The 24765-nt window shown below is 42.1% G+C and overlaps 1 protein-coding gene across 6 annotated transcripts in view; it reads right to left on the bottom strand.

The window, feature by feature from the left end:
• ccdc136b (coiled-coil domain containing 136b) overlaps positions 1 to 11911 on the bottom strand; it is a 32469-nt gene extending 20558 nt beyond the window's left edge. Inside the window, exons 1-2 of one of the 6 annotated variants that reach the window (XR_002195644.2) lie at positions 11616 to 11909; positions 11172 to 11230 (exon numbers count right to left, since the gene is read on the bottom strand). Coding sequence is in view for 2 of the 6 variants with exons in the window: in XM_010889731.3 (XP_010888033.2) it covers positions 11172 to 11223 (52 nt within the window). In the remaining 4 variants the exon portion in view is untranslated. The other 5 variants (XM_010889731.3, XM_010889732.4, XM_020040471.2 and 2 more) reach the window with 5 other exon arrangements.
• Positions 11912 to 24765: the final 12854 nt, after the last annotated feature.

Raw genomic sequence — 24765 nt, 5'->3', positions numbered from 1 at the left:
TGTAGGGGTTTGACTTGCCCTGGTCCCTAATGAAATGTAACATTACCAAGGAAGTTTGTTTGCTTCTTAATAATATAAATGTGTGATATTTATTCATTCATTATAGAAGAATCTAACTTACAAATGCTTTAAGAGCTCAGTTTAAATGTGCCCAACTGTCTTGTTTTACTCCTGTGTTGGTCGATCAAAACAAATGCCCTACAGTCTGGACACACGGTTTATAACTGATGGTCTGGTCTAACCAGGTTTCAAAATGACCTGTGACTCTTGGGGTTGTCGTGGCCTGGCTGGGGGTCTCTAAGCATCTCTATGCAACTGGGGGCCACAGTCAGGACCTGATACAGAGGTCCCTCTAGGTATCTCTGCACTCCAGTTTTGGTTGTCCCCAATTAGAGGCAGCTGTCCTGCGTTGCTTTTAACTGGGGACCCTATTTAAGTTGCTTTGTTTTGGTCATTGTTTGCACCGTTGTTTGTGCTGTTTGCTTCAATTTATGGTGTGCCTTATGTTGTTTTCTGTTTGAATCATGAAGAACATTGAAAGGATGATGCACTATAACACTGCCTGTGTCCTGCCTACAACACTGTGACAGGGGTCACCTAAAAATTATAACAAGTCCTACTTACGTGTTGTATATAACACCAATTTTTAAATAAAAACAAGTCAAATTTGTCCAGTATTCCTTAATCCTACAACATATGACAAAGAAAGTCAAGCCATTCAAATTCACTTAATATTAACAGCCACTTCACGATTATGAAATCTAGGAAAAACCTATGAACTCTCATGCTGTGTCTGTTGTTGATTATGAAAGAAATAAGAATGTATTTGAAAAAACTATGTTGAAACGCCCTAAGATGTTTTAACATAACTAAAGAGAGTTCAAATTACATAACAACCTACTAATAACCTATTGTTTCACATTCATCCTGTTAGTTGGTCAGGCATTTTTTTGTTTCATTTGTTCTCAGAAAGAAAAATAAATACAAAGTTATTAATCTTATTTATTAAAACTAGCTTGAGCTAAAATGATAGTATGTACTTGGCCTGACTGAGTTGAGATGGGCTGTACTTGGCTTGACTGGGCTAAGCTAGGCTGAGCTGGCCTTTTTGACTGTACTTTATGATGGAAAATATTGTTCCAATAACTAATTAATTAATTGCTATGTTAAAACATTCAGCTATATTACATTCTAGGTTCAGAAAAATAATTTTAGCTACAGTACAGTCGCTACCAAGCTCCCATATCTTTCACTAGCTCCTGGGATCATAACCTAAAACATGCATAACCTAAAACAAAGTAAATTGCTATTTAAAAATTTGACAAATCATTGACTTGGCATCATCATAATATGTTTTTAGTTGTGGAGTCACACAAATACTAAATACTTATTACTTTTTGCAGAGGCAGATGTTTCCCCTATACTGGTTGATTTGTTGTTACTGGCATAAATTAGAAAGATGCGCCCTGCCAGGGCAAGCAGTGGGCACGCTAAGGAAAGCTCAGCGACAGCTCGCCAGAGATTGAGCGATTTGCGAGTTGAGCCAGTGGACAGTGTGTACGTAGCGTTAGAATTTCTGGGTGGTCGGACTCACTTATCCAGGCTACCCCGACAGCAGCCTCAGGCCAGTGAATAAATTATAAAGCGTCCTTGAAGACCAATAATTTTCATAATCATTATTGATGATTTTAATGAGCATTAAAATTACATTTTTGTGGGACCTCCAAAACTTAAATTAAAAAAATATTATGGGGGTCCCTATAGACTGATGGAGGGTCTCGGACCCCCCCAGCCCTCCTCATTTCAAATCCTGGATCTAACATCGGTTGGTCAGTCCATGACTTTAAAAGTAAGTAAATTTGAACGGATGCCCCATTCCTCTTCTTACAGAAACAGCTGTCCTTAAGGTCTGTGAGTGTTTGTATGTGCTTTGGTCTCTAAGCCAATGTAATGTTACTAATGATGCATGTTAGCTAGTTAAGGTCTGTGAGGTTTTGATGTGTTTTGGCAGTGCCGGCCCTAGACATAAGCAACATAAGCGGCCACTTAGGGCCCCCGACCGCCAGGTGGCCCCAGACTGCTAGTTAGCCCCAGACCAATTGGGAGAGAGGGAGCCCCCAAATCAAATTTTGCTTAGGGTCCCCAAAAGGCTAGGGCCGGCACTGTGTTTTGTTCTCTATGTAATGAGAGGAGAGAGTGAAGAAAGTACAGATAGGAGAGAGTGAGAGCTAGTGAAAGATATTGGGGGAGGGTGAAACTGGCACTAGCTTGGCAATCATTTTGCTGCTAACCCAGTTCATTTTCATAATATCGCACAACAGCATTACCTAACTTCCTGTTTGTCAACTCTATCAACACCTCTCTTAGAATCAAGAAGCTATACATGAAACAGAATCTGCAGGCAATGCATGTGCAATATGTGAGAGGTTTAAATACTGGAAACGGAAGCCTATTTACATACAGTTCACTCAACCAATCAGATAACTGAAGGTGGAATGTTATCCAGTCACACATGAGACTGCTCTGCAGCCACGCTAGAAAAAGAGTTTTTCAGCACAGTTGTGATGGTGATTCAGTCACTCTGGCGCACACACACACAAATGCACGCACACACATACACGCACAGACATTGTTCCGCAGTCCTGATTCGACACAGATGCTGCATGCATATTACAACAGCAATGTAACTGTTACCAGGGGAAATACTGGTTTTACAGCTTCAGAGGAACTGAATTAAAGCCATTGTCTGCGATTCGTACAGCCATTTTCAAATCTACAAATGAATGAATATAACCTATAAATGCCTCTTGGTCTTAGTTCTACCATCAAACCCTGTCAAAACGACACCCTGTGTTTGTAAACAGTGACCATGTCCGCGAACACAGCTGCCGGTTGTTTGTTTTTTGACATTCAGAAGTGGCCCTTTGGGCTTGGTTAATCCACTAGGAACCCTGTGATCTCATTCAGAAGTGGGCCTTTGGGCTTGGTTAATCCACTAGGAACCCTGTGATCTCATTCAGAAGTGGGCCTTTGGGCTTGGTTAATCCACTAGGAACCCTGTGATCTCTTTTAGAGTGAAACACCTTGGGAGTGTGTCTGAATTCCACCTCCACTTAGCTACGTCCAGTGGTGTCTGCAACATACGGTTGTGCTCAAAAGTTTGCATACCCTTGGAGAATTGGTCATTTATGTATCTTTGTAAAGAAAACATGTGTTAGCAGGCAAAACACGTCTTTTATTTCTTACAGGATTCATATTCAACTGTAGGTCATAACAGAATGGCACAATAATAAAACAAAACATGGCAACAAAAACAAAATTTACTGACCCCTGTTCAAAAGTCTACATACCCTTAGTTCTTAATACTGTGTATTGCCCCCTTTAGCATCAATGACAGTGTGCAGTCTTTCGTAATAGTTGTCTATGCCCTGAATTCTTGCAGGTGGTTTAGGTGTCCATTCATCTTGGCAAAAGGCCTCCAGGTCATGCAATGTCTTTGGTCGTCTTGCATGAACCGCACGTTTGAGATCTCCCCAGAATGGCTTGATGATATTAAGGTCAGGAGACTGTGATGGCCACTCTAGAACCTTCACCTTTTACTGCTGTAACCACTGGAGGGTCAACTTGGCCTTGTCCTTAGGGTCAATTTCGTGCTGGAAAGTCCAAGAGTGTCATGCTGCATTCATCTTGCCATGAATTTTCACAAGATTCCCTGTGCCTTTAGAGCTCACACTCCCCTAAAACATCAGTGAGCCACCACCATGCTTCACAGTTGGGATGGTATTCTGTTCACTATAGGCCTTGTTGACCCCTCTCCAAACATAGCGCTTATGGTTGTGACCATAAATCTCTATTTTGGTCTTGTCACTCCAAATTACAGTGTGCCAGAAGCAGTGAGGTGTGTCAAGGTGTTGTCAGGCGTATTGTGACCAGGCTTTTTTGTGGCATTGTAAATGCAGTAAATGCTTGAGTGATTTCTGTTATCATTATGATTTGAAGAGGAGTCAAACAAGTATGTGATTATATGATCACTATCCTTAAATAAGCAATGATCAGTCATATTTTCAATAACAATGCCAAAATGACACAATTTCTACAAGGCTATGCAAACTTATGAGCACAACTGCAGAGTGGATGTGTTGTTTATTAACCAGAGACCGTGCTCAGCAAACACTGAGAACAGACCCTCCAAATGGCCTGTTCCCCATCCAACTCTACTCGGTCCACATTGTTTCTGCTCGTCTTGTGTTTGTTGCGTGGTTCAGAGCGCAGTGTGCAGACGGGAGACGCGGTTGCCGTGTCGACATCCGTTCATGCATTAAACTAATCCAGTTAGCGGTCACAGCTAGTCAGACCAGACATGTTATCATCTAGCTACTTATCACTGGGAACATCTGGAGATGCACACACACACACACACACACACACAGAGACAAGCTATGAAATGGAACACAGCCGACCAATGATCCCAGATCCGAGAGCTGTGTTGCCGGCGGGTGAAAGCTTGTTTCTGCAGTGTGCATCATGTTTTGCAGTGTGTGTGTGTGTGTGTGTGTGTGTGTGTGTGTTTGTGTACGTATGCTACAGTGTTTGCATATTTGCATGGTTGTGCGTGTGTGTGTTTGTGTACCTATGCTACAGTGTTTGCATATTTGCATGGTTGTGTGTGTGTGTGTGTGTGTGTGTACACATGTTCAGTATATTGTGTATGCATTCACTATTTTTAAAGTAGATTTCATGTTAGTCGGCTAGCTAACGCTGTTATCGCATCAACAGCAGTCATATTGCATTATGTTACATATAGCTATGGGGTTCTGTTGACCAATTGGCCTCTTAAATGTGTGAAGTAAATAAATGGAAGAAAATCCAGTTTTATTGCATAAAGCTCTGAGGTACAGACACTCCAGAATGTAGAATATCTATAGACTGTATGTGTTATGATTCACCACATATGTATTTATTCATGTATGTTCTTATCTCTTTATATACAGTATGTATATATGTTTGTTCTACAGAGTGGGTGTATATTTATATGCGTTTCCACGTAGTGTGTATATTTAACTGTGTTTGTACACAGTGTGTTGATTTAACTGTGTTTCTATGCAATGTGAATATTTCTGTGTGTTTCTACGCAGTGTGTATGTGATGAATACATGTCTGTTTGCCCGCGGAGGCAACATGTATATGCTGTTCACATGTAGACTCCTCCTGACTTGTTCTCGCTCTCCCTCCCTCCCTCCCTCTCTTTGTCCCCCTTTTCTCTCTTTCTTTTTCTCTCTGTTCGATCAGCCCGGCACAGCAGGAGCACCTCTCTGTCACTGCCACAGCAAGAGATGGGGCGAGAGGTAAGGGACACAGGGAGGGATGGAGGAAGTGAGAGACTTCTCTCCTCCACCTGGGCCTTTCTCTCTCTCTCTGTCCTCTCCTCAGCATGGAAACCACAGAGGACAAAGGTGAAGTGGAACTCTCCCGTAATCACCATGGCGACACCCCCTGCCCAGCCACTCAACCCACTAAAGCCCTGGCTAGCATGTTCACATGCTAATGAGCCACGTTTTTCCGTTCACTGTGTTTTTATTAACTGGATAAAAAGGTCCTGTTCTCCTCGGAGAGAGGCCAGGTGTGCTGGATCCGTTGCCCCTGGTGACCAGCGAGCACCAATGTCAGCACGTCTCATCAGAGGAGAGGCAGATCACTTCAAAAGAGATGGCAGAGGGGAGAGACAAAGGCACATCAGAGCGAGGGGGACGGAAACAGAAGGAGAGATAGAGCAGGAAAGAAAAGAAAGGCAGAAATGCATGGGGAGATGATAGCTACGGAAAGGTCTCGTGTGGTAATGTTACAGCATTGCCACTCTACATTTATGACTCAAGCAGTAGAGGGAGAGAAGAGAACAAGAAGTGGAAGAGTGCAGCAATGGCTGAGAGTTGGACTGATTTAACGATACGCGGTCTTACCTAAATGGTGTTTGCTCTTTCAAAGTAGGCAGAGAAGTGGGGCAGAGGAATAGAAACATTCCAGTATGGGCCTCATTAGATGAGCCTGCAAAAAAAAAAAAGTCTGGGATGGGGGAATATGAGCCTGTGTGTCTGTGTCTCTTTTCTACATTTATCTCTTCTACAGGGAAGAGAAGAGCAGCTCCAAGAAAGCAGAAAGACAAAGGAGATGGGAATCTGTGTTTTGATCTGAAATTGGTTCTTCCCTCTTAAATCAAATCAGGATTCTCTAGTTCTACATTGTGAAGGAAATAAGCACAAACGCCCTTAGAAAAGCTTATAAGAATTTATAATTAGGGACTGCAATGATAAAAAAAATGCATTGAGTGAAAGAGATATACAGACAGAGAGAAAGTAGAAATAAGAAAAAAAAGATTATGTGAAAATACTAAACAATATTTGACTCTAAAATGACCTCTTTTCTAACTATACTTTTATTTTCCTTTTTGGTTTTCATATCTGTTTTTAATGATCTCTTGTTTATGTAAAGAAATGTTTCCAATAGCAATAAAGCCTACATTTTATTGAATTTATTTTAGAAAGAGAGCAGGATAGATAAAGTATGAAAAAGACAGAGAAAAAGAGCAATGATGACGGCAGGCTGGCAATATAGAGTTGTGCAAAAAGAAGTTTAGTTATAAATCCAGAAAAAAAACAAACAGAAGGAAAGATTCCCGTGAGTTCACTAACCTCTCCATCTGTCCGTTCAACAAGTCTTGTGGAACTACTGCATTTGTTTTCCGTTATGTAACCAAAACATATGATACACTCAATATGTCAGGGAGCTGCAGCAAACACTTGAATACACTGGGAATTAACAATAATATAGCAGAGGGAGTTACAGAGGGAGGAGAGACAGAGATAGAAAGATAGAACATAGAGATATAATGAGAGATATAATGAGCGAGAAAGTAGAGTATGTAGAGTACAACGCAAAACCTCAAACAATACATGCAGAGCTGAGTTTGAGGCTATACACGCTAATTAACAAAAATCTAAGAAGAGCTGTTCAATTTCACATCAAGATAAAAGAAAGCCATTCTGAAAGAATACTTCTGAATGTGACAGATCCAAAATAAATAGAAACAAGAATACAAGACAATGTGTACACTGCCCCAAAAACTAGGTGGAAACTGAGTTGCACTTCCTAACCTTTTGCCAACTGTATGACCAAGTCAGAGACAAATATTTCCTTCAAATCATACAAATCCACAAAGGATTTGTAACCAAATCAGGGGCCTTGGTTGGTCCAGTGGTCTTAGCCGATGCTGCATGTTGGTTGTTGAAGCATACACATTCCTGAACATTACTTGAAAATAAATTCCTATATCTCAGATAAGTGACCCTGGAAAAAATGGAAACAGGAAACCTCTGGAAAACAAGGGGAGGCGAACAAGAGTGATGAAAAACAAGGGAGAAATGAAAGATGTAAAGGGAGAGAGAGGAGGGAGATGGGGTGAAAGAGAGATGAAATCGAGAGAGGGAGGAAGAAGGACAGATTAGGTTGGGAGAGAGGGAGAAAAGATATGAAACGGGAGAGAGTGGGAGAAGATGGAAAGAGAGTGGGAGAAAGGAGAGTGGGAGATAGATGAAAAGGGAGAACGAGGAGGGAGATGGGGGGAAAGAGAGATTAAATGGGAGAGAGAGGCAAAGAGAGGGACAAACAATGCAGTTACTTTCAACTGGATCCTGGAAATAATAGGGCTGTCTATGGGGCCTGCTCAGCTGAGGGCCGGTAACAACCAGCACCAGAGAGGAGAGGGGACCCACGATGATGATGTGACTCTTGTAGGAGTTATACCTCTGGTCTGATGGCGGTGAAGGAGCCGAGAGGAGAAGAGAGAGATGGGGTGGAGAGGGAGAACGGGAGGTGAGGAGGAAAACTGAACATTGTGTGGGCAGACTGAACAGCAGCACTACATGTGGGCGATAAAAAGAACGTAGGACTGCTTCTGAAAGAGAGAGGGGGCAGAGAGAGGGAATAAGAGAGAGAAAGAGTGAGAGAAAAGGTGGGAAAAAAAGAGAAAGGCGAGAAAGGAAGCGCAAGAAGGAGATATAGAAATGGATAGAGAGAAATCTATATTTCCAGGTATATGCTCTATATAGAGGAGATATAGGGAGAGCAATACAAACTGAAGGAGGGAGGGGATGGGGACTTAGACTGTGTGAGAGTAAGAGGTGGTAGAAGTAAGAGCTGTTAGTGTGTGTGTGTGTGTGTGTGTGTGTGTGTGTGTTTGTGTATGTTTGTATAAGTGAGTGAGAGAGAGTGTGTGAAGGTGCAGGTATGTGTGCTGACAGGCCTGCCTGAATGTGTGTATGTGTGTGCCTGAATGTGTGTGTGTGCCTGAATGTGTGTGTGTGTACCTGAATGTGTGTGTGTGTGTGTGCGTGTGTGTGTGAAAGCGAGATAATGTCTGTGTGTGTGCGTGCTTGCCTGAATGTGTGTGTGTGACAGAATTAGAAAGGGAAAACGTAGCGTTAATCACAACCCTACCCCTCCATCTGTTGCCAGTCAAGGTGAAGAGACTCTATAAATGAACATTTAACCACAAGGTGCAAAAATTGGACTTGGAGTGAAACTGTCAGTCTGGTTCAGCATCTAGGCTATTTAAAAGCATTTCAGAGATGTCAGGCCTGAAGCTGATATGACATGTGGGAGGAGTCTGGGTCCTCAGGACAGTTCAGATCACAGGACAAACCATTTGAGTAGGGTTGAAGCATTTCTATATATGACAAAATTCAAAGGCTGTTCAGAACTCCTTTTTTTTTATACAGAATTCTGCCTTGCTCCCAATTCCCGGAATGATATATCTTCCAGTAGGAATGTTCCAAGCCTACACTATTGTAACCAGCTCAAACCAGGGTCAGAATACATCTGCCTTCTCTGCTGGACAAGGAACCATTCCCAGCTCACACGTCAGGAGATAACAGAAAGAGAGAGAGAAAGAAAGAAAGGGGTTCAAAGAAAGAGAAGGACAGGAAGAGAAGAGATAAAAGGAGAAATGATTCCCTGTGAGAGCTAGGATGAAAGGAAGAACCATTTAAAACAATGTCAATCAGAAGAAGTAAATCTTCCTGGTCTAGTCGACACGGAGCTGTCTGTTTGAGATACATCACATTACTTCAGAAGTCTCTCTAACTTTATTAATTCAACTTAGGTGGAAATGCACTGTCACCTTTAATCCAACGCTAATTAAAAAGGGCCAAGAAGAGAACAATGTTTTGTTGGTACATGTTGGTACATCGAAAATCTGTTCACACTTTACTTGTTTCGTATGCCAAAGGTGTCCAACCTTTGGCATATGAATGGTCTGTCTTTTTTCAATTCACTATGGTTCAGTCAACTTGAGTAATTCCAATTAGGTGCTACAGGCAGTGCCGGCTCTAGCTTATTGGGGGCCCTCAGCAAAACTTAATTTGGGGCCCCCTCTCCCTTATAGATCGGGGGCTCCCTAGCAGGGCGGAGGCCCCCTATTGGTCTGGAGCCCTAAGCAACTGCTTATGTTGCTTTTGCCAGAAGCAGGCCCAGGCTACAGGGCAAAGGGACTCGGAGGATCTTTCTCCAGGATGCCATGTTCATGGGTCTGATGGTAAAAACAGCGTGATGTGAGGAGGATACGCCTAGACAAGTCCCAGTTATTCCTACTACGTCAAACCTGCTGATGAATTTCAGCAGATCCCAGGAGAGTGTTCACTGAGGCACTGAGCATAATTAGACAGACTGAAACAGGGAGGGGCTACGTGGACTCGTCCAGTAAGAGAAGACTCTATATCCTATTGGACTCCTCCCAGTTCTGTCTCCAGCAGACAGGAGCAACAATGCAGGACGTAAATAGGAAACTCCAACTCCAGCTGTGACCTGTTTCTGTGATGATCCACCATGTTACTAAAAACATCCTCCCTGTGGTTGAGGAACACACACACACAGACACATACATATACTGATGCATGTGTGTGTGTCTGTGTGTCCTCCCTGTGGTGTACATACACAGACCGCCATGACCTATTCATTCAGTGCCAATCGAACACACTTTGAAGCGGAGAGCATGTTTCCAACAGCCTTTCGACACGGACAGCCCCTCAAGCATTCTCTGCATTCCTGCTGGTGTGTTGGACTCTGACGATGCCAACGGTCGCCATGGTGCACTCAAATCAGGTAGTTTGGAATGTGTAACGCGCTGACATTTCGGTCACTTATTGGACATGCTCATCCAGCAGCGCTTCTGATCAGCGTCTCATGGGTCTAACAAGTAGGAGATCAGAGCTGAACTAGCGGAACGACGCCAGCCTGATGGGGTTCCTTGAGGTTCTATTATAGTTTTAGAACAGAGTTGGTTTTATACCGGGGTCATGCTATCTGGGCTGTGACAATCCACATCACTCGAAACATACAGACATGACATCACTTAAAGAAACATTGCATTAACAAAGTAATTCTTTATAGCTGGTCGTCTCTGTCTATAGACTGACAGTACAGTTCTTTGCCGTGTGCACACTGGTACTCCCACTGGACTGTTCCTCATCCATTGAAGTCAGATGCAGTGACATACATTTCATCAATCCCAGCTATTCAAAGTGATGAGCTGTTCCCTTTCACCTGACCTCCTCCATAAAACCTGCCAACCGTGCCCCCTGTATATTGACATCCATTCAGTCCTACCTGACGCTGTGGTTGTTTAGTTACTTCTCCCGTGTTCCCATAGCACACAGTTACATCCACTCTGTCCGAGGTGCAGTCTGGTAACCTGACAACTCAGAGGCAAAGCCTTTGTGTGGCTCTCCTCTTATCTGATACGAAACAACTAACCAGCACGTTGGTCAAAAAAAACAACCCACCTCCTCTCCTCGCAAACCACCTGACCGCTTCTCCACTGTCCTCATACCACTCCTCCAACTCCGTACCACTCCTCCTCCAACTCCTCTTCAGTTCAACAGCTCATCCTTCACTCCTGTATAGAAGCATTCATTCTCTTTCTGATTCTACCACACTTTATATTAAAAAAAAGCTGTTTTCCTGTCAATGGCTCACCAGTGTCTGCTATTTTAATGAACTGTCCCATCACATACATGTGGATATACGAAAACATTCATGCAAACATGTCGTGCAAAAGCATATCATTGTAAACAACAGAAACATTTGCACACCAGCAGTAACAAACACACACACACACTAACCTGTAGAGTCCAGCGTCTCCTCTATGAGCGGAGGTAATCGCAGTCCATCCATGACCTCCCTGGGAGACGAAGAGAGAGGGAGAGAGAGACATATAGAGGGAGGGAGAAAGAGAGAGCGAGGGAACGAGGGAGAGCAATGAGGGAGGAAAGAGAGAGTAGGAGGCGAGAGGGTTAGAGGACTCCTCTACACGCCCACATCAGCTGAAGGCAAAAACAGAGAAAGCTGAAAGCTAGCACACGCATAGACGCACAGACACAAACCCACACACAGATATACGAAACACAGACACAAACCCACACACAGACATACGAAACACAGACACAAACGCACACACAGATATATAGGAACACGCACACACATACAAACCCACACACACACAGATATATAGGAGCACACACATACAAACCCACACACACACAGACACAAAATCACACGGACTGTACCTCAGGACTAGTGAGGGGTTCCAGGGAGCAGTGCACTGTTGTCTTCTGGGTAACGATGAAGAGAGAAAGGAGAGAGAAGCTGGGAGGAGCAGACTGAAAAGAAACGGATAGCCTTTCCAGACAGCAACTACTCTTTCTCTCTCTGTGTGTTTCTGTCTGTTGCAGCACAGTCCTCCGTTTCACTTTCTGCTCTCCCTCTTGTCTACAGCTGCTTCTGCACACTGTAAGACACAGCTGTATGGAACCTGTTTCTAGAAGCTGCTTTGCACTCCCTCCTGCCCTCTCCTGCTCAAACACAAAAACACCCAAACACACACACACACACACATGTTCCCTCTGCCAAATGTATTTGCCTATAATGAGATCCAGACAGTGTGTGTGTGTGTGTGTGTGTGGCTCTAGAGGTTGACAGCTAACTCTGCAGATTGCTGATCATTTCCCCTCCATTGTTTCCAACCCCTCCCCTGGGGCTCTTTCTCTCTCCATCTCTCTCTTTCTCTCACTCCCTCTCCCATTCTCTCTTTCTCTCACTCCCTCTCCCATTCTCTCTTTCTCTCACTCCCTCTGTGTTATTTAATCAACAGCTTTCATTCTATAAACAGCGTCTCAAATATGCTTCCAACCCCCCCTTTCCAATGTCGTTCTCTTCCTCCCTTTACTGTCTTCCTCACAAATGTTCTTTATTTTCTAACTCTCTATTTCTCTCGCTCTCTTTCTGTCACTAACTTGCTGTCTCTGACCTGGAAGCCTGTCAGAAATGTTTTGTGCTGCTCGACAAAGTCTAAAAACATGATTTCTAGAGGGATAGAGGGCAAGAGAGGGCCCTCCCTCGCTCATGTACCCACTCCCCGCTCCCTCCCTCCCTCTCCCCTCTCCCCTCTCCCTCCCTCCATCCCCAGAGGATGTTCATATCACAACACCGTCACAAAGCAGGAAGTGCTCACACATGAATCAAGCAGCTTGCTTTTTTTATCTGAATGAGGAAAATGTTCAAAACATGTTTTGCCGTCCTGGATTTGTAGCTGCGGCCATACATGATGGGAGAAAATGGCTGTAAATGGAGCGCACGCAAACATTTAGTTAACTGACTGCGCATTTGTCCAGGTGTGTGTGTGTGTTTGTGTGTTTGTGTGTGTACGTGAGTAAATGAGAAGGGAAAAAAACTGCAGACAGACAGACGAATGTCTCTTTAGGATCAGTTATATTAGTTGAACTTGTGTCTGTTTCCTCAAACAGCTGTGATAGTGGGACGGGGCGGTGACCACATTTTACCCACACACACACAAACACACACACACAGATACGTACACAAACAGATGAAATTAAGCACACACACACACACATAAAACACACACACACGGATACACAAACAGACAGAAAAAGGCCTGCATGGACGTGCCACATGTGTTTTAATATTAGAGTGAGAAGCGACAATTCAGTACTATTAATACAAAACAAATCCATAACCCGTAAATCTAACCCTAATTCTAACAGTAACCCTGTGAGATGCTAGATAATGGTATGGTTCCAGGCTAGATAAAGGTCTGGTTCCAGGCTAGATAATGGTATGGTTATTGATTCTGGACCCATACCTTCAGCTAGCCTAGAATAATAGTTTCTTCTAGTCTGGATTCATGTCTTTTTGTTGTCAAGAACATTAAACAGAGCTAATATCATGCTAATATTTCTATCCCTAACCATAGAAATAAAATTACTATAGAAATTGTATATTAATATAAAATTGTCCACGATAAAATCTATAAAAACAATATCAATACAGAGGCTAGATAATGGTATGGTTATTGATTCTGGACCCATACCTTCAGCTAGCCCAGAATAGTAGTTTCTTCTAGTCTGGATTCATGTCTTTTTGTTGTCAAGAACAATAAACAGAGCTAATATCATGCTAATATTTCTATTTCTAACCATAGAAATTAAATTACTATAGAAATTGTTTATTAACATAAAATTGTCCACGATAAAATCTATAAAAACGATATCAATACAGAGAAATGGGAATGGTAGAGCAATGTGCTTCAGAAACATTTGAGTAATATTGAGTGAATCCACATCCAATTTACAGATGTTGTGTTCTGAGGGGCTTTCCATAGGCTGAGCTGTCAGGGTCAGAGGGGCTTAGGAATGTTGACTTCATCCCGTGGGAGTCAATGGTTCCCAGAGAATATAAAACTTGTTTGTCCGAGAGAATGTTCCCAGAGAGAATGTTCCCATTATGAAGTCAACAGAGTTCTCATCGGATCCATTCCAGCCAAACAGGCTTGTGCTCTTTGTTTTGCCCATCAACACAGCACACAAGGATGAGATGAACGCATGCACACAGACAAACCATACACTTTTACACAGGCCATATGCCATTATACAGGCCATACACTATAACACAGGCCATACGCTATTATACAGCCCACACACTATAACACAGGTCATACACTATAACACAGGCCATACACTATTATACAGCCCATACACTATAACACAGGTCATACACTATAACACAGGCCATAGACTATTATACAGCCCATACACTATAACACAGGTCATACACTACAACACAGGCCATAGGCTATTATACAGCCCATACACTATAACACAGGTCAAACACTATAACACAGGCCATACGCTGTTATACAGCCCATACACTATAACACAGGTCATACACTACAACACAGGCCATAGGCTATTATACAGCCCATACACTATAACACAGGTCAAACACTATAACACAGGCCATACGCTGTTATACAGCCCATACACTATAACACAGGTCATACACTATAACACAGGCCATAGACTATTATACAGCCCATACACTATTAGACACATCATAAACTATTACACAGGTTATATACTATCACATAGGCCATACACTATTACACTGGTCATAAACTATTAGACAGGCAATACACTATTACACAGTAATATTATTGCACTGGCATTATGCTATTACACAGGTCATACATTATTACACTGGCATTATGCTATTACACAGGTCATACACAATTGAACAGGCCATTTATTATTACACAGGTTATTACACTGACCTAAAGCTTTAGCATCTACCCCAAAAAACAACCCTTTTGAATGGACCGTAATTATAACTGAAATACACCAATGTTACAACAGCTACCTGTAGAATTCAACCTCTGGGTTCAGTAATACAGTGAATCATGAGGTCTACTTCTGGGAGCCTTTCTGCTGCGGCTGTAGCTGCCTTTTAACTTCAAGCATCACAGTCACTCTGGATGGTTGCTAAGCAACTAGAGAAACCGAGGTGCCTTTGAATTGGGGCATTTTAACGACGCGCTTGGCTGGTTTCCATAACAACCCAGAGACCTTTCTGATCAAATACTCATGAATGCTGATAATGTAGGGGTTCGCTGTAATGTAATGTGTATAATAATTTGTTCACGTGTTTCAAAGCGCATGGATGCGATTCATCTGAAATGAACAGAGCCCAGATGTACGCTACAGTGTCTTTGTGTTTATTTGGAGCATGACGTGAAGATAAACGCACATTGTTGCCATGACAGAATCAACAGGAAATGGGGTGGTTCTATATTTGAAGGAGAGTTTAAATAATGGTCTGGAAGTTGCAAAGGTCATTCATACCCAAAATAGAAAATATACACACACATCTAACCCTAACCACACAGAAACACACATGCACTCGCACACACACAGGCGCGCACACACACAGGCACATCACAATATCAACATAAAACACTAGATAATTAGGATTTCTCTGAACTCTCCCTAATGATATTTCCAAACTCCTGTATCCTCTAATAGCCCTCTGATGCCTGTCCCGTCCCCCTGATCCGCCACGGTCACCATGCCGACTTGAACAGCCTCACCGAGCTCTCTCTTAGCGGTCTTCCAACTCCCACCATCCAGTGTACCATTCTGATCCAAGCCCGGCAGGCTCTGTGATGGAGCAGAGGCCCAAACAGACACCAAGACGTCCTTGGGACAGCGTGTGTCTGTGGAGAATTGATAAAGTCCTGGGATGATTTCTGACTCATTATGGCCCAGAGACCAGTGAATGGGCCGTGCATACACATACATGCGCACGCATACACACACACACATACACACGCACACAGTTCTGTGATCCACTTGGAAGAAGTGAATGGAAAGCTGGCGACAATGAAGTTGTATTAAAACAGCTCAATCTCTCTCAATCAATCAATCAATCAAAATTTATTTATAAAGCGCTTTTTACAACAGCAGTTGTCACAAAGTGCTTTACAGAGACACCCGGCCTTAAACCCCAAGGAGCAAACAACAGTAGTGTTGGATTTCAGTGGCTAGGAAAAACTCCCTAAGAAGGTCGAATTTTAGGAAGAAACCTAGAGAGGACCCAGGCTCAGAGGGGTGACCAGTCCTCTTCTGGCTGTGCCGGGTGAGATATTAAGAGTCCAATTGGAATAATAAATAAATTTCTCTTGGCTAAATCCAGAGTATATTCGATTTTAGACTAGGTCAGAAGTATGACCAGGTGGACAAGGACAGGAACAGCAACGGTCCCCCCAAACCAGGTAATCCGCAGGTGTGGACCAGGACCTCATCTCCTTCTAAAATTTAAAATTGGAGGAAACTGAGAAAAGTTAGTAGTACATCCCTCATGTCCCCCAGCACAATAATATAGCAGCGTAACACCTTGGAAACTGAGACGGGGGGGTCCGGTGACACTGTGGCCCTACCCGGGGGAGGCCCCGGACAGGGCCCAACAGGCAGGAAATCAATCCAACCACATTGCCAGGCATCAACCAAAGGGACACCCACCAACCGCAACCCCCCTGAATGAGGGCCGAGTGTTGCTAGCAGCGTACAGCCCAACTGCACAAGTGCGCAGTAGAGAGTCAACAACAAGCCAGTGACTCTTCCCCCGAAGGGCATTGGAGGGAGGACATTCCAGTGGCGACGAGAGCCCACCTGGCAAGACAGCAAGGGTGGACAGTATCAAGCCTACTGGTCACCTTCACGCCCCCGGGCCAGGCTACACCTAATTATAAACCGTGCTGTAGAGATTAGTTTTTAGTAGACACTTGAAAGTTTGCACTGAGTTTGCATTTCTAACCTTAATTGGCAGATCATTCCACAGGAGTGGAGCTCTATGAGAAAAGGCCCTGCCGCCAACTGTTTGTTTAGAAATTCTAGGTACAATTAAAAGGCCTGCATCTTGCGATCTAAGGTTACGTGTAGGTATGTATGGCTGGATCATTTCAGCAAGGTAAGTAGGAGCAAGTCCATGTATTGATTTATAGGTTAAGAGTAAAACCTTAAAATCAGCCCTAACCCTAACAGGCAGCCAATGTAAGGATGCCAGGACAGGAGTAATGTGTTCAAATTTTTTGTTCTAGTTAGGATTCTAGCAGCTGTGTGCAGCACTAATTGAAGTTTATTTATTAATTTGTCTGGATAACCAGAGAGAAGAGCATTGCAGTAATCTAATCTAGAAGTAACGAAAGCATGAATTAATTTTTCTGCATCAGTTTTTGATAGAAAGTTTCTAATTTTTGCGATGTTTCGAAGATGAAAATAAGCAACTCTTGAGACATATTTTATATGTTCTTCAAAAGAGAGGTCAGGGTCAAGGGTAACGCCAAGGTTTTTTACAGTTTTTTGGGATACGACCATGCAGCCGTCGAGGTTCACAGTGAGATCTGCTAACAACACTCTTTGTTTTTTGGGTCCTAAAAGGAGCATTTCTGTTTTATTTGAGTTTAAGAGCAAGAAATTCTCTGTCATCCACTTCCTAATATCTGAAACGCATGCTTCCAAAATAGCTAATTTAGGGGCTTCTCCATGCTTCATTGAAATATATAACTGTGTGTCATCAGCATAACAGTGAAAGTTAATATTGTGATTTCGGATTACATCGCCCAGAGGGAGCATGTATAGTGAGAAAAGTAATGGGCCCAGAACCGAGCCTTGAGGAACTCCAAAGCATACCTTTGACTTGTCAGAGGATATGCCATCCACACTAACGAACTGATATCTTTCAGATAAATAAGATTTAAACCAGGCTAGAACATGTCCACGTAGCCCAATATTGGTTTCCAGTCTCTCTAAGAGAAGGGAGTGATCAATAGTGTCAAAAGCAGCACTAAGATCAAGAAGCAACAGGACGGATGCAGAACCTTTGTCTGAGGCCATTAGAAGGTCATTTGTTACCTTCACGAGTGCAGTCTCAGTACTATGATGAGATCTAAAACCAGACTGGAATATTTCATAAATGTTTTTTGTCTTTAGGAAGGCATTCAGTTGTTGGGAAACACATTTTTCTAAGATTTTTGAGAGGAACGGGAGGTTCGATATTGGCCTATAATTGTTTAATATGTCGGGATCTAGATTAGATTTTTTTAGAAGAGGCTTAATTTCCGCAATTTTTAATGAGTTTGGTACGCATCCGGAGGAAAGGGAGCAATTTATTATGTTCAGCATTGGCTGACCTAGCACAGGAAATAACTCCTTAAGTAATTTTGTAGGAATCGGGTCTAACTGAGAGTTTGTGGGTTTAGAACTCATTACAAATTTTGTAAATGTGTCGAGCGATACAGTATCAAAAAACTCAAGTGTCCCCATTGACACCTGATCAGGGAGGTTCCGGAAATTTTTTGGACAACTGAGATTTTTAGGACCATAACTATTTAAGGATTCAGTTATTTGTTTTCTAATGGTGACGATCTTTTCATCAAAGTAGTTCATGTATTCATTACAACTAAAGTGAAGACCCACTTCACTTGCTAAGCTTTGCTTTTTTGTTAACTTTGCAACTGTATCAAAGAGAAATTTTGGATTGTTTTTGTTCGCCTCAATCAGGTTGGAGAAATAAGCTGATCGAGCAGACGTGAGTGATTTTCGGTATTGTACTGTACTGTCTATCCAGGCTAGTCTAAATACTTCCAACTTGGTGGAGCGCCACTTTCGCTCCAATTTTCTGGAGGCTTGCTTAAGTGCTCTAGTATTGTCGGTGTACCAAGGAGCAAGTTTCTTATTGCGTATTTCTTTAGTTTTTAGTGGTGCAACTATGTCTAATGTATTTCGCAGTATTGAGTTTAGATCCTCGATTTGATCGTTTACAGATTTATTTACTCTGTCATTTATGAGCGAACTAGTAAGAATATCACGGAATTTATTTGTAATCCGAGAATTTATAGTACGGCTTTTGAAACTCATTGTTTGGGGGGCAAGTGGATTTCTTGTTTTAACGGTAAATGTAATAAGACAGTGATCCGATAATCCAGGATTTTGGGGGTAAATTATTAGATCTACAATATCTATTTCTCGTGACAGGACTAAATCTAAGGTATGATTGTGGCAATGTGTTGGACCTGAGACATGTTGGATGAAACCCATTGAGTCGATTATGGCTTGAAAGGCTTTTTGAAGAGGATCATTGGGGTTTTCCATATGGATATTGAAATCGCCAAAAATTAGAATACTATCTGCCATGACTACAAGGTTAGACAAGAATTCTTGAAACTCATTGAGGAACAATGTGTATGGCCCGGGGGGCCTATAAATAGTAGCTATGTAAAATGATTTATCGGCCTGGTTAACTTTCATGAGTAAAACTTCGAAAGAATGAAACTCTGTGATATGTTTGAGAGTAAGTTTATATTTACTGTCATAAATATTAGCGACACCCCCTCCTTTTCTGGACGCACGAGGGATATGATCACTAGTATAGCCAGGAGGAGAGGCCTCATTTAAGGCAGTGAATTCATTAGGCTTTAGCCACGTTTCACATAAACCAATAGCATCTAGTTTATGATCAGAGATTAATTCATTTACCGCAACTGCCTTTGGAGCAAGAGATCTAATATTTAGGAGTCCCATTTTGAGATGCGAAGTGATACAATTATTCTTATTTTTGACCGAGGTGGAGGAAGGCTTTATCTTAATAAGGTTGTTTTTGTTAGCACTACCTTGTTTAACTTTTCTCAGCCTGGAACAAGTCACAGTGACAATAGGTAAAGCTGTACTAACTACTCTGGCTATGCTATTGACAGACTCCACTATGCTAGCAGGCTGGCTAACAGCCTGCAGCCTGACCTGCACCCTATCTCTCTATCTCTCTCTCTCTCTCTCCCTCATTCTCTCTGTATTTTGCTCTCTCTCTCTCTCTCTCTCATCTATGCATAACACAAAACATCTTAAAAGAGACATCTGAGACAATATTGCTCTCCATTTACACCCACAACTGTAGCTCTTCATCCCTGATATGTGTGTGTGTGTGTGCGTGTGGTCACTTTCTAGCAGAATCTGCTGTGATTGGTTGAGATTTCACAGTGCAATGAACTTCTCTGGATCCATCAAGTCATCTGAAACTGTTTTATTTTTTAATATGCATGCCTAGACAGACTATTTTGGGTACAGCACTGGGCAGATTTAGGCTATGCCACGCCTTCAGGAGATTATCTGTTTAATATATTTATTTTACCCTAGCTGGTCTACTTCATATCAATGGACCACGTCTTATTCCTTAAGACGCTTCATTGTACAAAATAATTAATGTGCATGTGAACACTGACACTACTGTTGTTATTGCTTATTATCTTTCATTGCACTTTCAATTCAGTGATTGTGTTTTTTGAAATATATTTTCTAATCAAAAAGCCTACTGGTGTCTTTGATGGAGTTGATGCCTTTTTGGAAGCGTTCATGTGGACATAGCCTACTTATTTATAGTTTGACTTTTAGCACCAACATTTTCAAATCTCTGTTGCATTCTCAGGCACTCCCCAATATTTTCACTGCATTAGAACCAAGTGTTGTCGGCAATAAATTGAGTAATTTTACAATATTAGATGAGAATACAACATTCTCACAATTTTTACTGTCAATAATTTGATATTGCTCATATTGTTGATATGGAAGCTTCCTAGTTAGAGCCTACAAAATCAATACATGTAGCTCTAAATGGACGATACTGCTTTCAGAAAATGTTTTTATGTTAAACTATGTTCATTATAATATCTCCACACCTCATAACTGGTAGTAGTCACATTTAAGCTCAAATTAAAAAAAGAAAAGTTTTTCAACTTAACCTGACACCAGGACCCCTTTCAAAGCCTCCTACTACACAAATTGATGCAGTGACCCAATGGTTGAGAAACACTGTTTCAAATGCATGCCGCCCACATTTATTACACATCAGTGTTAGCAATTCATAATAGATATAATCTCTAGCGCATTTCCCCCCTCTGGATTTGGGCTAAGCCCCCAGTGTCGTCAAATCCCAGAACCATGATTAGTCCTGAAGAGGATCCGGTCCACCTACACACAAACACAGATGCCTGCGTGGTGCACACTTCCTTGGCCAGGGGTGACACCTGCACGCCTGGTCTATGGGCCTGCAGTGAGCTCTAATGCAGTGAGATTCATGGATCATTGCACATGAGTGATCACGCCAGAGATCCGCTCGGACGTGGCTGTTTTCATACCTTTATTGATACAGCCACGGAAGGACCGGCGATCTGGCATTTCGGCCACATATCAGAAGGGCTTTGTCCATTTTTGGCCCAGTGGGTCAGTCAAGTGCTTTAGAAATGCCATGGCTGATTTCTGGTGTCATCCACATTCCTTCCTCCCAGATGTGTTCCCTGACGTTCTCTCTCAAGCTAACATGAAGGCAGTAACACCTTCCGTGTGTGTTTGTGTGTGTGTGTGTGTGTGTGTGTGTGTGTGTGTGTGTGTGTGTGTGTGTGTGTGTGTGTGTGTGTGTGTGTGTAATTGAATTCCAATCAAAGAGAGCAGGTTTTAGGGAAGCGAGGTTGCTTTAGCTGGTCTTCACTTATACCACACATTTTCAAGTAATACAGTTTGAATGACATTTAGAATCACAGTGGGATTTAGATTTAGGGGGTAAGGTTATGTTTTTAAGGTTATGATGGATGGTACATTTTCAGTCTTCATGAAGACAGAAGTGTGTGTGTGTGTGTGTCTCATGGCGCAGCGACGTCAGTGACCCACATCGCAGAAACAGATGCAGTGGAAATCTCCTTTTTCCCCCTGCTAGGCAAAGCACTGTCTCTCTCTGTGAACATCAAGAAGCTACACTTCCACAGAAACCATGTCGAACACAACACACACACACACACACACGCATTTAGCCACAGTGTACATTAGAATCGATCCACGGACAGGTGAACGTTATAAGTGCAATGTGAGTTGGAGTCTTGATGGGAGCGCCAGCAGCGGGTCTGCGAACCAGGAGAAATTCAACCCAGTTTCCTCTCCTCTTGATTCCCAGATGCTATGTTTATTTTATGCCCGCTACGATATTAGTTAGAACTTTTGCGGTCGCTGGGCATAATTTGGCCAGTAGAGGCCGCTGTGGCACTGTTAAGGTTACTATGCACGGTGAGAGCTAAGACAAAGCACTTCTGCCTCCTTCTGTCCATAGTAGGGAGCTCCCCAGTTGACGGCTCACCATTTCATGCTGAGAAAAGGCAGACGTGAAAAAACCAGCCATTTATAAAATGTCACCAGTTCACCCATTGCGTTGACCTTTATGGTCATCCATACCATCCCAGAGGGGGCATTTGTGACTCTTTTTAAAACAAAAATTTACATTTTGTTTGCAACATGCAAAAATGTATATAGAAATGTAGTGAAAATAGAAATACTCCCTAAACGGGATGTAGACAAATGTCCTGAACAAAGTTCTAGAGAAATAGGCTTTTTGTGCATACAAGTGTCTGGGATCTTTTATTTCAGCTCATTAAACATGGGACCAACACTTCACAGTTTGCATTCATATTTTTGTTCAGTATATAAAATTGACCACAACCGATCCCCACTCACTCAAATATCATGGAGTGGTTAGTTGATTAAAAATCTTTCTTTAATTTGAAACAGAATAGTCACACACAGAAAGGCACAGAATGCATGAGAATAACAGACTATCTAGTAAATCTTATTGAGACGTGCTAAAAACATTTTATCAGAGTCTGTAATAACTCCAGCCCAAATCCACTGAAGGGTACATTTTGTTTTCAGAGATGTATTCATTATGCAGATAAAACCATTTGCTTCAAACGTATAACATTTCTATTGGACAGATTTAGTTAGGTCCATCCCCCTTTCTTTTCATTCAAATCAGTTTCAGTTGTGAAGCAGTTTTATTATTCTATTTCATGAAACAGCAATGGGACGAACTGAAACAGACTTAGACAAAACTTTTAGCAAATTTTGTCTGGTGGATTTATCAAAAGAAGGCCATAAAGAATATAACACCTAATTTTACAACCCAACTGTTCAGCTGGTTCCGTAGTTAGAAATCAAATAAAAAGTAGTTAAAATGTTAACAATGTAATCATTGCATCACAATCACAATCGAGTTCATGAACCAAGCAAGTACCATGAAGGGTTACAAAATTCCTGTAGCTTTGCCACAATTCCAGGAATTTGTCAATTCCAGAACATTTTGGAAAAGCTACCTGAATACTGTAAGACTACAACCACAGGTCACATACCGTATACACTGTCGGCAGCAGCTGAACAACAATTAACCTGTCTGACTGATTAGGTTATCACAAACCAACTAGAGGTGAAAGGTTATTAGGGGGAAAAAAACATTAAACAGGGTCCATAATGTCAGGTTGCAGACACCAGACAGTCTCTCTCCACAGACTACCGATCATACCTCAGTCCATAAAACAAACTTCTTTCAAGGCGTCTCTTCAAGCACGCCTGTACCATTTCCCCACTCCGCATCAGAGAGCAGAAGGCAGCTTTCTTGATGCTTAGTTGCTTCTCATTGTAACAGAGTAGCTTTCACTGACTGGAACACAGAGGGTCCAGTCTTGGTGGGGGAGGTAATGGACTCATTGCCTCGTCACAGTGTCCAGTATTTCCTCATAAAGTTCAAACAAACATCATTTATCAACCAAATCCTCCTCTGGAAAATCTCTCAATCACATTATTAACACTAACATTACAATCAAACCGCATACTTACAAAACCCATAGGACACAATATGTTGTATGTGTTGTAAGGGAACTGAAGAAGTAACAGCTTATTTCAAATGTTTCATATTTTCACATAACATATGTTTGGGGTCATCTGTTTTGAGGCCAGACAAACAGTTTTGAGGTTAATCTCGGACTAATCTGGTGTGATTCCTAAGTAATATCCCTGTTGGACTGGTTTCGGGCCTCAGGCAGAAGAAACAGATCCATTTATCACCCTTAGTGGCTTTAACGTGTGCGTGCGGATGTTTCAGCCCACCCCTCATCCTTCAGAGACGCTGAACTATTTGAAGAAAAACGAGGATGGATACAAAAAAATCTAAACATATTGCACTTTTAAAATGTCATTAATAGAAGTAAACAAAAGTCTACAAGAGTTTGAAAAGCCGACTGACTAGCACGTGACCGCGGGCGAGGCAGTCGACAGGAATGTCTGTCAGAAATAGTCACAGGTTTCTCCAAATGACCCCTTGTCTCGATAGAGCACAACGAGACCCAAAGAGTCCTTTGTAGTGCATTATATGGGAGCCCTTCACCGCACTTCTGCTAGAGTAGTTTTATATTAAAAATAAAAACCGGATCTGCCTCCGTGTTGCTTCCTCCTGTCCAGCTGTGGACTAGTTTGTGTCGTAGAATATTGACAAGAAACAACAAGCTCTCCTAACAGTCGCTACTTGTTTCTGTTCTCAATCGTAATCGATTGGGCAAAATCATATGAATACAATGAATACATCAGGGGTCCCCAATTCATGTGAGTGGTTGGGCTGTTCTATTCATTATATTTGTACAAATGAAATTATAATAATGAAATCTGGGAAGGTATTTTAAAAAAACAAACAGGCAATACATACCACACATAGCTAGGCTAAAAGTAGAAATAATCAAGGCTAAGGTGCTTTCAATCATTTTCAGGCCCAAGATTTTAACAATTTTAACAAGAAACAATGTTCCCGAACCTTTAACCCTAAACATGATCACCTGTTACTCCTAAAGCTAACCTTAATCCTAACCCATAAGCATACCAAATTAAAACGTTATGGACATGTTGGTGGATTTTGGTCCTGAAACCCAATTAGGTTTCGGGTCTGAAGGTTCAGAGAACAACATGTTCTCCCTCCATAGCCATTGCAAGTGATTTTTCAAAACTGCGA

This window comes from Esox lucius, chromosome 19, assembly GCF_011004845.1.
Source record: "Esox lucius isolate fEsoLuc1 chromosome 19, fEsoLuc1.pri, whole genome shotgun sequence".
Classification (NCBI taxonomy): Eukaryota; Metazoa; Chordata; class Actinopteri; order Esociformes; family Esocidae; genus Esox; species Esox lucius.
Note: the sequence above shows the minus strand (reverse complement) of the source record. Positions and strands in the feature narration are given on the sequence as shown.